This window comes from Lupinus angustifolius, chromosome LG17, assembly GCF_001865875.1.
Source record: "Lupinus angustifolius cultivar Tanjil chromosome LG17, LupAngTanjil_v1.0, whole genome shotgun sequence".
Classification (NCBI taxonomy): Eukaryota; Viridiplantae; Streptophyta; class Magnoliopsida; order Fabales; family Fabaceae; genus Lupinus; species Lupinus angustifolius.
In genome coordinates, this window is record NC_032025.1 from 3,980,546 (window position 1) to 3,992,175 (window position 11,630).

The window sequence follows — 11,630 nt, forward strand, 5'->3', positions numbered from 1 at the left end:
AGTATGTAATATAATGTATAGTTTGTATTTTATAAATTCAAATATAATTTTTTGCGCTAAATTTACGGTTGAATTTATTCAATTGGTCTAATATTCAATTTTTTAAATACACTTTTAAAATAAGAAGATAATAAGGATAAAATAAGAAAATAATATTATATGGTTTTTTGGTAGAAATAAAAAGATATTGAGGGCAAAATAGGAAAACACAAATTACATAATGATGAGTGATTATTTTGTGTTTTCCCTTTATTAATAGTATATAATGTATAGTTTGTATCTTATAAATTCAAATATAATTTTTTGCGCTAAATTTATGGTTGAATTTATTCAATTGGTCTAATATTCAATTTTTTAAATAAACTTTTAAAATAAGAATATAATAAGGATAAGATAAGAAAATAATATTATATGATTTTTTGGTAGAAATAAAAAGATATTGAGGGCAAAATAGGAAAACACAAATTACACAATGATGGGTCGTTATTTTGTGTTTTCCCTTTATTAATAGTATAATAGTATATAATGTATAGTTTGTATTTTATAAATTCAAATATAATTTTTTGCGCTAAACTTACGGTTGAATTTAATCAATTGGTCTAATATTCAATTTTTAAATACACTTTTAAAATAAGAAGATAATAAGGATAAAATAAGAAAATAATATTATATGGTTTTTTGGTAGAAATAAAAAGATATTAACGGCAAAATAGGAAAACACAAATTACACCATGATGAATGGTTATTTTGTGTTTTCCCTTTATTAATAGTATAAATATAGATAGTATAGATATAGATTAATAGTATAGATATAGATAGATATAGATATAGATATTATTACAATCAAATAAAATTAGTTAATGATATAGAAACATATTTTAACAATGCATGAAAATCAAGCTCCTCTAAGAATAAAAAAAATAGTGGATTATGAAAGATATATTGAGGGTAAAATAAATTGCTAGGTATTATTTGTGCTGACCGGGGTTGGTGTGTGCTCTCGAAAAATCACCTCTTCCTCCAACCTTTAAATTCCGATTCTAATTCCAATTTCTCTATTCTTTCCTTAATTTCACAAACCCTAACACTCTTTCTGTAATCATCATCACCAACCATGGCTTACGAAGACGATCCGTGCGTTCTTCTTTCTATTCCCTACTCAATTTCACTTTTTTAGGGTTAGGGATTCGATTTCCCCAATTTCAATTTTCATTCTTTGATTTTTTCAGGTATCGCGACGAGGATGGAGAAGCGTTGATGAATTATGACGATTTTCAATCGGATCGCGAGGCGTCTCCTGTGCCCAATCAACAAGGCTTAGTGGATGATTTCGAAGAAGAAGACGTTGACAATTTGGGCGGTCGCGATCGGTCTCAGACTCCGGTTTACGACAACAACGATTCGAGGGCGAAGCCGAGGAAGAGGCTCATCAAGAAGAGCGATACTGGGAAACAGCCGGTGGCACCGGAGTTGTATGATGAAGTGGAGGAGGAGGAGGATAATGCTCCGCGGTTTGCAAGGGAGGGATCTGAAGAAGGGGATGCGAGGTATAAGAGGAAGAAGGGGAAGGAGGTTGCTAGTGGGAGTGGGAAGAAGGAGAAGAGGCATAAGGGGGAGAAGAGATTTGCGGGGAGTAACAGCAGTGGTGGTGGGAAGAGTGCCTCGAAATTCGGGAGTTCGAGGAGAGGGATTTCTGGGAATGGAGGGAGGGATCATGATGGTGAGGAAGTTAAGGAGATGTGGGATACGATTGCTGGTGGAGATTCTGAGGTATTGTTGTTATAATTAATATTATCATTGTTCTTCATGCTTGAACAATAATTGCTTATTTTCAATTTAATTGACTTGGTGATTATCTAATGAAGTAACAGTAATTTAGATTCTCTGGATTGTGTTTTTGGTTGTGAGTTGATTCTGATGTTACTTTTTTGTTTCCATGAAATAGGATGACCATGAGGGTCAGAGAAATGTGGATGATGACAACTTTATAGATGACACCGGAGTGGAACCTGCTTATTATGGTGATGAGGAACCACGTTCTCCTGGCGATGCTCCCCAGGTTGGTGACTTATTCCATTAATACTCTTATTAAGTTTCCCTGAAATCAGAACCCTTGTGTTCAATAACTTTTGTCATTCAAAGGTCCTGCAGTTCATAGAATGTTTTAAACCAGAATGCATAATTATTGTCTTTGGAGGTTATGCTTTCTGTGATCTCAATATATTCCATGCTGTGCTTATAATTTAGTCAGATACGTATTTCTGAAAAATTAATCATAGGATTTGTTGCCTTTTTATTAAAGCTATGCTTTATTCTTACCCATGTTTGTCTGTTATATGGACTTTCTAGGCTGAGGAAGGGGAAGAGGATGACGAGATTAAGAATCTTTTCAAGATAGGTAAGAAAAAGAAGAAGAACGAGAGAAGTCCTGCTGAAATAGCTTTACTAGTTGAAAATGTCATGGCTGAGCTTGAGGTTACCGCTGAAGAGGATGCTGAACTTAATAGACAGGCGAAGCCTGCGATTAATAAACTCAAGAAGTTGCCTCTTCTTACAGAAGTCCTCTCAAAGTAAGCAATTGATTTCCTTGCACATTAAGTGTGCAAACTGGTGTTCCTTATTTCATGATGTCCTCCTACTTTTCTTAAATAATTTTATACCAACTATTTTGCAGGAAACAACTTCAACTGGAGTTCTTGGATCATGGAGTGCTGACTTTATTGAAGAATTGGCTCGAGCCTCTTCCTGATGGAAGCTTACCCAATATAAACATACGCACAGCAATTTTACAGATTTTGAATGATGTACTCAAGTTCTCACCTTTACAATATTTTAGTTGTGAGTGATTTTTACCAAGATTAACAAGTATCTGATTCATTGGCAATGTTATGCAGTTTCCTATTGATCTAGAGCAGTATGATAGAAGAGAACAGTTGAAGAAGAGTGGTCTTGGGAAGGTCTGGCTTCCATTATTCACGTCATCATTTGATCGACATGCTATCTTAGTAGCATTTAAGCCCCCCCTCACAAACAATTAAAAAGTAAAGATAAATCTTATACTGATATGTTTTTTCCTGACAGGTAATTATGTTTTTATCGAAGTCTGACGAGGAAATCAATCTAAATAGGAAATTAGCCAAGGACCTGGTTGATAAATGGGTAAGTAATGCATGAATGTACTCTTGTTTCATCATTTATCTTCCCTCCAAAGCCTTTTGCTTTCTTCAAGGTATACGGTGTTTACGCCTGAGAAGAAAACCTGGGTGATTTATTCTGCTGTGTTTGAGCATTATGATACATTTGTTTGTACTGTTACCGCAAAAGTACCGATTCTTTCTAAATTGATATGCACTTTTTCCTCTTTTCTTGCGCTTATCCTCTTTTTATCTACAATTATTTTTCTTCGTTATAGATTTTTTTAATTATATTTCATCTTTGCATTGTGATTCCAGAGCCGGCCTATATTTAATAAGAGCACACGGTTTGAAGACATGAGAAATGTTGAGGAGGAAAGAGTTCCTTACAGGAGGCCATCAGTTAAAAAGTACTCTTTTACCTTCAATTGCTTGCCTCCTCCCTTGTTAGATTTACTTGCTGGAATATGGTGAATTTATATATTTTTGTTGAACTTTCACAGGCCAGCAAATAAAGCTGCAGGAATGCAATCTAGAGATGGAGATCTTGATTTGGATCTTTCACAGTAAGGCTTGAATGGCTCAATGGCATTTATATACTTGTTGAGCACTGTGAAGTGTGAACCGAGTAGTCACTAATTTAATTTTTGCCTGCTAAGTTCTTTGACTGTGATGCAGGCCTAGGTCTGGACAGTCCTCCTCCAGGCAACTCACATCAAGGCCAGAAGCAACACCTTTGGATTTTGTGATCCGTCCCCAATCTAAAATTGATCCAGAAGAAATTCGAGCACGGGCAAAAGCTGCTGCACAAGATCAGCACCGTATGAAGGTTTGTGCTTTATGTTTTGATGATGGAGTTTTGACATTGATGATCATTTTAATTGCCTTTTGTGTCTCCTGTAACTATATGATAATTAGCAATTGGCTTTAAACTTAATGATTGTTTTAATTTTATCCTTTGTTCTGCCATTCCAAGTTTCAAGGAACTAGAGAGATAAAATGGAATTATGGATATCGATTTAGTTAATTTTATATCCTCAACTTTTATTAATTTGTCTAACAAAAATGAGATATATGGATTTGCACACAAAGATTTTGTTTTTGAAATTCTTGATACTAAAATGTATATCGTAAACTATGCCCCTTGTTATCTTTACTAGTTGAGATGTAGTCCAGTTTGACCAGTGTGGATTGTTTACTGCAGATGAATAAGAAGTTGCAGCAGTTGAAGGCACCAAAAAAGAAGCAGCTTCAGGCCACAAAATTGAGTGTGGAAGGTCGTGGTATGGTCAAATATTTGTAAACATGTTCATGTTTATGCTGATGGATTTGTTCTTCCTTCAAGCCTGCTATAAGGTTCTGCCATAACATGGATTGTTCTGATGGAGGATAAACTGAAGCTACTTTCTTGGCCTATGTCTAATGGTCTGAATTAAAATTTGATGGGGTTCACATCAAAATATTTCCTTTCCCGCATTTGTCCTATACTCTTGATTTGAAGAAGTCCAAATTATTATGGACAGTTTTTATCGTCTGTTATTTCGTTTTCTATTGAATAATCAAGCTTTGGTGGTTATCTATTTAATGAAAATATGGATTTTGCATAGATAATTTGTTATATATATTAATCTGTCAAATTTTATTATTTTGTTTCTTTTGTTGCGACAGGATAGGATTCCGTGTAACTATGAAATCAATAAAACAGGTTAATATTAGCAATTAAAATGACAGAAAGGTTGTGATTTTTAATGTTAGGAGATGTGGTGAAGATTACTATGTCTTGAAGTTATGACTTAAGTAAGCACTCGCTGAAGTTCAGAATAATTAATCCCATTATACTGCCCAACTGTATAGGAACATTCTCAGTTTTTTTAGTACTATCAAATATATTATATAAACTTTATGAATGATGAATCAAATATATATATAAAGTAAAATATATTATATAAACTTTATGAATGAACTTTATGAATGATGAATCAAATATATTATATAAACTTTATGAATGATGAATCAAATATATTTTAAACTTTATGAATGATGAATTAATCTCTTTTACATGCATTTTGTTCATGCATGAAAGCTGAAACATTTTTTTTTTCAAATTTCAACAAAAAAACAATTTAAGAAAAATGTGCCTCCAAAAATATATAAGAAAAATGCTTGGGCAGTAGGCTGTGTGTCTTAACGTTAGTTGACTAGGTTTCTTCAAAGGAAAAAGCTTCTAGTTTAAAGTGACAGTGGGGGTGTATTTGAACATTGAGTCATTTAGTAAGTTGAGATCCAAATAAAGTAGTCAAGAGCAGACATACTCTTATTTTACGTTGAAAATCACTTTATCATAAAAATCTTATATTGTTAATCTATTTTAATTGTTATTTTCTTTTTTCTCTTCTTTTAAAAAAAAAGTAAGTATAGAATTCACTGCCAACATATAAACAAACTTCAATCATAACCTGCGATTTTATTTTTGTAGGAAATTACTCTGAAAGGCTTCTTTATAAGATTTTGAAAACTAGTCGAAAACAACATCTATAGCAGAGTCTTGGCGTCAAATTTTTCGGTCGTAGTTCATAAAGTTTGGCCATTTCTATAATAGCATTTTTATCAAATTAAGGGAAAAGTGCATCCTAATCCGTATAAACTTTATACCTTTTATAATTAGCTACATTCACCTTTGTAAAAGGATTTTTTTCAATTACCAGTAGCCAAACAAGAAAACAATTATTGTGAGACTCACAACAATAACAATGCCATAATGCCATAATGAAGGTTGACCAACATTGATGATGGAAGGAAACCATCGCCAAAATATAAATTGATTGATAATAGGAAAATAAGTAGATTTCGGATCTAAAAGTAATTAATGTACTAATATTCATATAATAAAATAATCCTAATTTATTAGAGTATTAGTCGAGGTTAAGGAAAATACATAAAGTTTATATGTTGACCAATTTCATCAATATTTAAAGTTTCAGGGTTAATTTAACATTAATTTAAGGGTTAATTTAACATTATTTTATATGCTGACCAATTTCACCAATATTTAAAGTTTAAGGGTTAATTATGAAGAAAAAAATTTATGGTATCTAATTTTCCTCATTTAATTTTCCTATTTCTTCCCCTCATTTAAGTTATTTCTCTATTTATTCCTCTCATTTAATTTCTTCTCTATTTATTCCCCTCATTTAAAACCAAACTCTTTATTTTTCATCTCATGTAAAACTCTTGCATTTTTTTCTTCCCCTAACTCCTTTCTAATCACTATTATATCTGCTCCAGAATTACTTTTGCAGCACATACCCACTTTTTTTTCTAAATTTCATTCAATTATGGCCTCATCTCAATCGTTAATTGCCAAACCAACTCTCAATGATGTGTTGTTGAAAGTTTAAACCCATTAGAAATATGGCATGGGAATGGAATCACATTATAATACACTTATATTAAAACCTTAGAGGGTTAAGCTTATTTTATGAATGTTTATTGAAGTTATATCTTTAATTTAATATATTTTAGTATTTTGTCTATTTATATGTGTAGGCTATAAATTACTTTTGTATTTTTTTCGTAGTTACTTGTGGCGGCTATCCCGCTACCGCTATAGTGTGTTTTGGGTCATTCGCTATGCTCCACTATCCTAGGATGAAAGGCCAGGCAACAGCATCGGAGGATTTCAATCCTTTCCGAAAATAAACAAAACTTAAATTATAGAGCAAATCAATGTGATAAAGTGCTGCAACATGGGAAACATAAACCACAATTTGCTTTATCTAGTAGTTACAAGGCACTTGTTCCTCTAATCAACTGAAATTGATGCCTGGAGGAGGCATTTTCATGCAGGCTTGCCTCTATCCAACCCCTCCTTCAATGAAGTCCACAGTTGGAATAAATATGATAATCTAGTACACCTAAACTCACAGTGCAGGCTAGTGGCGAAAATCATCGGTGCATTAAAAGCTGGAAGACATTGTCATTGTTCACCACCGTATAATCGTATCCAAGTTTGGTGGCACGATCGCGGAATTCATCCATCTCACTTTGTGGTACCTGTATTCCAACCAATACATTTGCTCCAGTTGCACCCTGTTGCCCAGGAAGTATAAGAATGCCATCAGATGCATTAATCAAAGAACAAAAGGAAAACAAGGCATAAAATGCCAAGTAGCACGTTCAGCGGAAGGAACAGAAAACCCGCAGTGCCTACCTGGCCACGATAATGGAATAAGCTGATGTTCCATCGGGGACTGAAGGAGTCCAAAAATTTCACCAGAGCACCTGGTCTTTCTGGAAAGGTAAAATGGCATAGAACCTCATTCTGAAGATTTGATCTGCCTCCCATCTGAAGGGTGTTCAAAAAAAGTTAACTTGGTACAGCAATACAAATACAGGAGTATTTATTAAATTGTTCATGGGATCAGCCGGAAAACCAAAATGGGGAGGAGCTCTTGGTGTGTTTGGATTAGTTTACAATCAAAACCTTACTGAGATTTTGAAAGAAAAGAAGGGTTGTTTTTCCTTAAATTTGAGCAAATCCAAACATTTTATATTAGCCAGTGACATAACTTTAATATCTTAGCTTCTTTGGGGGCTAGAATCCTCATAAAAATCCAATATACTTACCATACTAAATTCTTATGAAAATAAGAAGCTTAGGCTGAATAGAAATTAATAGCATAGATAGATAGCGTATTAAGTATTTACAAAGTTTGGTGAAGGGAATTCTAGTGGCTATACCAGGTAACGCAAGTGATCTTTAACCAAGTCACTTTCTGTGAGATTGACAGTTTCAAGCTGACAAGATTCCATCTTCTCTTGCATTGCCTTTAGTTCTGAGACTGTATGTACCCCAACACTGAACACAATACAAAAGATGACAAGGTAATATGGCCATGACACAATACTTATAAACATATATTGTCAGAAAAATAACCATTGAAGAGTTATATTCTGGAAACATACTGATTTTGTAAAAAATGATAAAATAAAATAAGTAAAGGAAAAAAGACCAAACATTTATATGATCCTACCTGTAAAGGACAACAGCTTTGTCCTTGCTATTATATCTGTACTTGAATTCAGTAATATTCATCTGCCCCACCTGCCAGACCATAAAAACAGTTCAGATATGAAGAAACATGTTCAGTATAAAAATGACAGTAAAACTAGTATAGACATACCAATTGACAAAAATGTTTGAAACTGCCAGGCTCTTCTGGCAAAATAGTAGCAAGCAGAGCCTCTTGTTTACGACCAACATTAGCAAGCTCAGTTACGATCCTAAGTTTATCAAAATTCATGTTCGCCCCACTGGTTATTGCTACAACATTTCCCCCCTTGAGCCCATAATACTTGCAGTATGCCTCAGCTCCAGCAAGGGCAAGTGCGCCTGCTGGTTCTAGTATGCTTCTTTTCTCCTCAAACATGTCCTAGAGCAAGTTTAACAATTGGCATATATTAGACGTTCAGGTCAACATAATCTGGAGTGCTTTCCATTAGATGTAGCCGATATTGAAAGGTTTATGAGAAAAATTAGTTGACATTGAAACAAACAAAAGAACTACATTTGGATCGATAACAACTAACCAACTATCACAAGTAAAAGAATTTCACATTCTAACCTTTATCGAAGCACAAATTGAATCACGGCTTACAAGAACAACTCCATCTACCAGCTCTTTGCATATGCGAAAAGTTTCTTCACCGACCTCTTTAACAGCTACACCATCTGCAAATCCTCCAACCTGGTCCAAAATCACTCTTTCACCATGATGAAATGACAATGCCATTGCATTTGCATCAGTGGGCTCCACTCCAAAAATCTTCACCTGTGTAATATATGTCAATAGTCATTCCTTTTAATGATCAAAGACATACAACGAAAGAAATCATAAAAGAACAATATGTGAACCTGTGGAGAAACCCTCTTCACATAAGCAGCAATACCAGCAATGAGACCACCACCTCCCACAGGCACAAAGATTGCATGCAGCGGACCCTGCATTTGGCGCACAATTTCCATTCCCACTGTTCCTTGACCTATGATAACATCGGGATGATCAAAAGGAGGTACAAATGTACGACCATCCTCTATTGCACGTTTCTTAGCATATGCTTGTGCTTCATCATATGAATCCCCAATGAGTACAACTGTAGCACCCAGATTCTCTACAGATTTCCACTATAAATTTAAAAGAAATGAAACCACATCACTTAATTGGCCACCCTTTTTTTAAAGAAACATAACATTAATCAAGCAAGCAAAAAAACGAACCTTGATGTCTGGCGTAGTAACAGGCATAGCAATCACAGCACTGCAATTCAGTCTCTTAGCGGATAATGCAACTCCTTGAGCATGATTTCCAGCTGATGAGCAGATAACTCCTTTCTCCAATTGTTCCTTTGAAAGCTTCGCCATCATATTATAAGCTCCACGGAGCTTAAATGAGAAAACCTAAGATTGGAAATAATCCACAATTTGAGATACTCAATAATAATAATAATGCACATTTTCTACTGAAATACAAGTGAAATATTACAATCTCTATATAAATTCGTGAAACAGCTCCAGATACTGAAAGGCAGTGATAAATACACTGTTATGATTATCAACTAAACTATACCATTGCAAAAAAAAATACATGGCCAATAATAAATGTAATAATTGTGTTGATTTATATCATATTCATTATGTTTTTTATAACATATAATTTCTCTATGTCCTCATTAATTATTTTCCACTACTTAAGTAAGAACCAAAAATAACAACTAATGCAATGGTTCTAAAACACAGTTTGTTCAATCTACATCCACAAAACATGGAAAGTCAAAACCATTTAAAGAAAAGTACTTACAGGTTGCAAATCTTCTCTCTTGAGCCAAATCCTAACCCCTAATCTTTCAGATAATTTTGGCGCCAACTGAAGAGGTGATTCAATAGCAACATCATAAACCTTCGAGGACAGTATATTCGTCAAATATCTCATCGCACTGTCGTCGCCGGAGGAAGGAGAGTGATCGGGAACCGCTCCGACATATCCCGGCGGATACTGTAAGGAGTTGGACTTAACAATTGGGCGAGGAGGTATAAGAGGAGAGTGAGAAATGGGAGCTATCTCCGCCGGGAGGGAAACGGAGGCGGCGATGAAAGGGTTGAGACGGGCGGCGTTGGGTGGCGCGTTGTTGAAACGGAATAGAGGGTTGGTCGGTGAGAATCGAAGCGCCTCCATTGTTGATGAAGAAGGGTGAATGGAATGGAATGGAATTATTAATGAAGATGTGGCGCATGTGATTCAGACATTGACTCTTGTTTAGTTATGTGGGATTCATGACACGGCCACTCATGTTGCTTTTCATTTCATGGGCCAACGGGTCATCTTTCACCATAAAATAATATCCTGCACAGTTACTACATCATTTACAATTGATTTAAATTATTTTCTTTTCATTTTTTAATTAATCGCTTTTGAAGTTTGTGATTATTCATCTCAATAAGTACTGATACTTAAATTATTTTTATAAAGAAACAATAATTGTAGATACAAAAAATACTCATCTCATGAGTACTGTGTATTTATGAATCATTTTTAATTAATATTTATAATTTTATTATTATTTTATAATTACGTAGTATCTATTTTATTATTATTGTATAACAAATTTTAGTGATTAAAATATAATGATAGATTTAATATATATATTAATTTTATTCTTCATTTAATAATTATTTTATATATATTGTTTATTATAAAATATTTAAGTATATTTTTAAATTTAAAAATAAGTTGGGTGTGTATCCACTATCCGCATGGATACTTACAAATATTAATGATGAATGATATATATATATATATAATGTATAAAATTCATATAAGTTAGTTAGCTTATACAACTTTTCTCAAATCCCATTCTAGGTGATTGTTTGAAAATTAGTAAAAAAATGTGCAAGAATTTATATGTTAAGAGATTATAAGATGTTAAGTTATTTTGTAGTGTTTATCAAATTAAAACTCAAACTTATAAACCCTAAGTATCCAAATAAGGTTATGAGTAGGGCCAGAAATGAGCCGAACCGAGTCGAACCAGAGTTCAGCTCGGTTCAGCTTGATAAGGATTGGTTCGACTTGAAACTCGACTCGAGTTCGATACGAGTTATTTTTTAGCTCAAGTTCGGTTCGTTTAAAGTTCGCAAACTGTTCGGCTCAGTTCAATTGGTTTATTTGAACAACTTAAATAGTTAATTAAATTTTTTTAAAAATACTACAAATTTTTTTATATATAAATATAACCATCTTTATATATATATAATAACAATAAATATAAAAAATAATGAATGAGTCATAACAAACATAAAAATTAGTTTATATATATATATATATATATATATATATCGAGTTAGTTTGTGAACTCAACGAGTCGAACTGTATCCAACTCGAGTTTAGTTCGTTAATTTAACGACCTCAATTTCCAGCTCAAGTTTGACTCATTTGATTC

General features: G+C 33.6%; 2 protein-coding genes across 3 annotated transcripts in view; one reads left to right on the plus strand and one right to left on the minus strand.

The window, feature by feature from the left end:
• LOC109331124 (threonine dehydratase biosynthetic, chloroplastic-like) overlaps positions 1-10,455 on the minus strand; it is a 23,337-nt gene extending 12,882 nt beyond the window's left edge. Inside the window, exons 1-9 of one of the 2 annotated variants that reach the window (XM_019565428.1) lie at positions 9,992-10,453; positions 9,412-9,591; positions 9,049-9,318; positions 8,759-8,965; positions 8,318-8,566; positions 8,168-8,238; positions 7,875-7,992; positions 7,345-7,479; positions 6,826-7,223 (exon numbers count right to left, since the gene is read on the minus strand). In XM_019565428.1, the coding sequence (XP_019420973.1) occupies positions 7,080-7,223; positions 7,345-7,479; positions 7,875-7,992; positions 8,168-8,238; positions 8,318-8,566; positions 8,759-8,965; positions 9,049-9,318; positions 9,412-9,591; positions 9,992-10,366 (1,749 nt within the window). In that variant the 5' untranslated portion in view covers positions 10,367-10,453 and the 3' untranslated portion in view covers positions 6,826-7,079. Of the gene's footprint in view, positions 1-6,825; positions 7,224-7,344; positions 7,480-7,874; positions 7,993-8,167; positions 8,239-8,317; positions 8,567-8,758; positions 8,966-9,048; positions 9,319-9,411; positions 9,592-9,991 lie in introns of those variants that run through there. The other variant, XM_019565429.1, reaches the window with a different exon arrangement.
• LOC109331125 (protein IWS1 homolog 1-like) lies at positions 956-4,745 on the plus strand. Its single transcript, XM_019565431.1, has 11 exons — positions 956-1,134; positions 1,230-1,770; positions 1,946-2,059; positions 2,350-2,570; positions 2,675-2,804; positions 2,895-2,957; positions 3,082-3,159; positions 3,453-3,544; positions 3,638-3,700; positions 3,813-3,963; positions 4,339-4,745. Exons 1-11 carry the CDS (start codon positions 1,115-1,117, stop codon positions 4,435-4,437), a joined length of 1,572 nt encoding a protein of 523 aa, XP_019420976.1. The 5' UTR covers positions 956-1,114; the 3' UTR covers positions 4,438-4,745.

Excerpts from the sequence above, each read along its gene's own strand:
- LOC109331125 (XM_019565431.1), top strand. The coding sequence starts at position 1,115 with ATGGCTTACGAAGACGATCC. Across the intron at positions 2,805-2,894 it reads TTTTACAGATTTTGAATGAT|TTTCCTATTGATCTAGAGCA; the intron begins GTACTCAAGTTC and ends AATGTTATGCAG. Across the intron at positions 3,701-3,812 it reads CTTGATTTGGATCTTTCACA|GCCTAGGTCTGGACAGTCCT; the intron begins GTAAGGCTTGAA and ends ACTGTGATGCAG.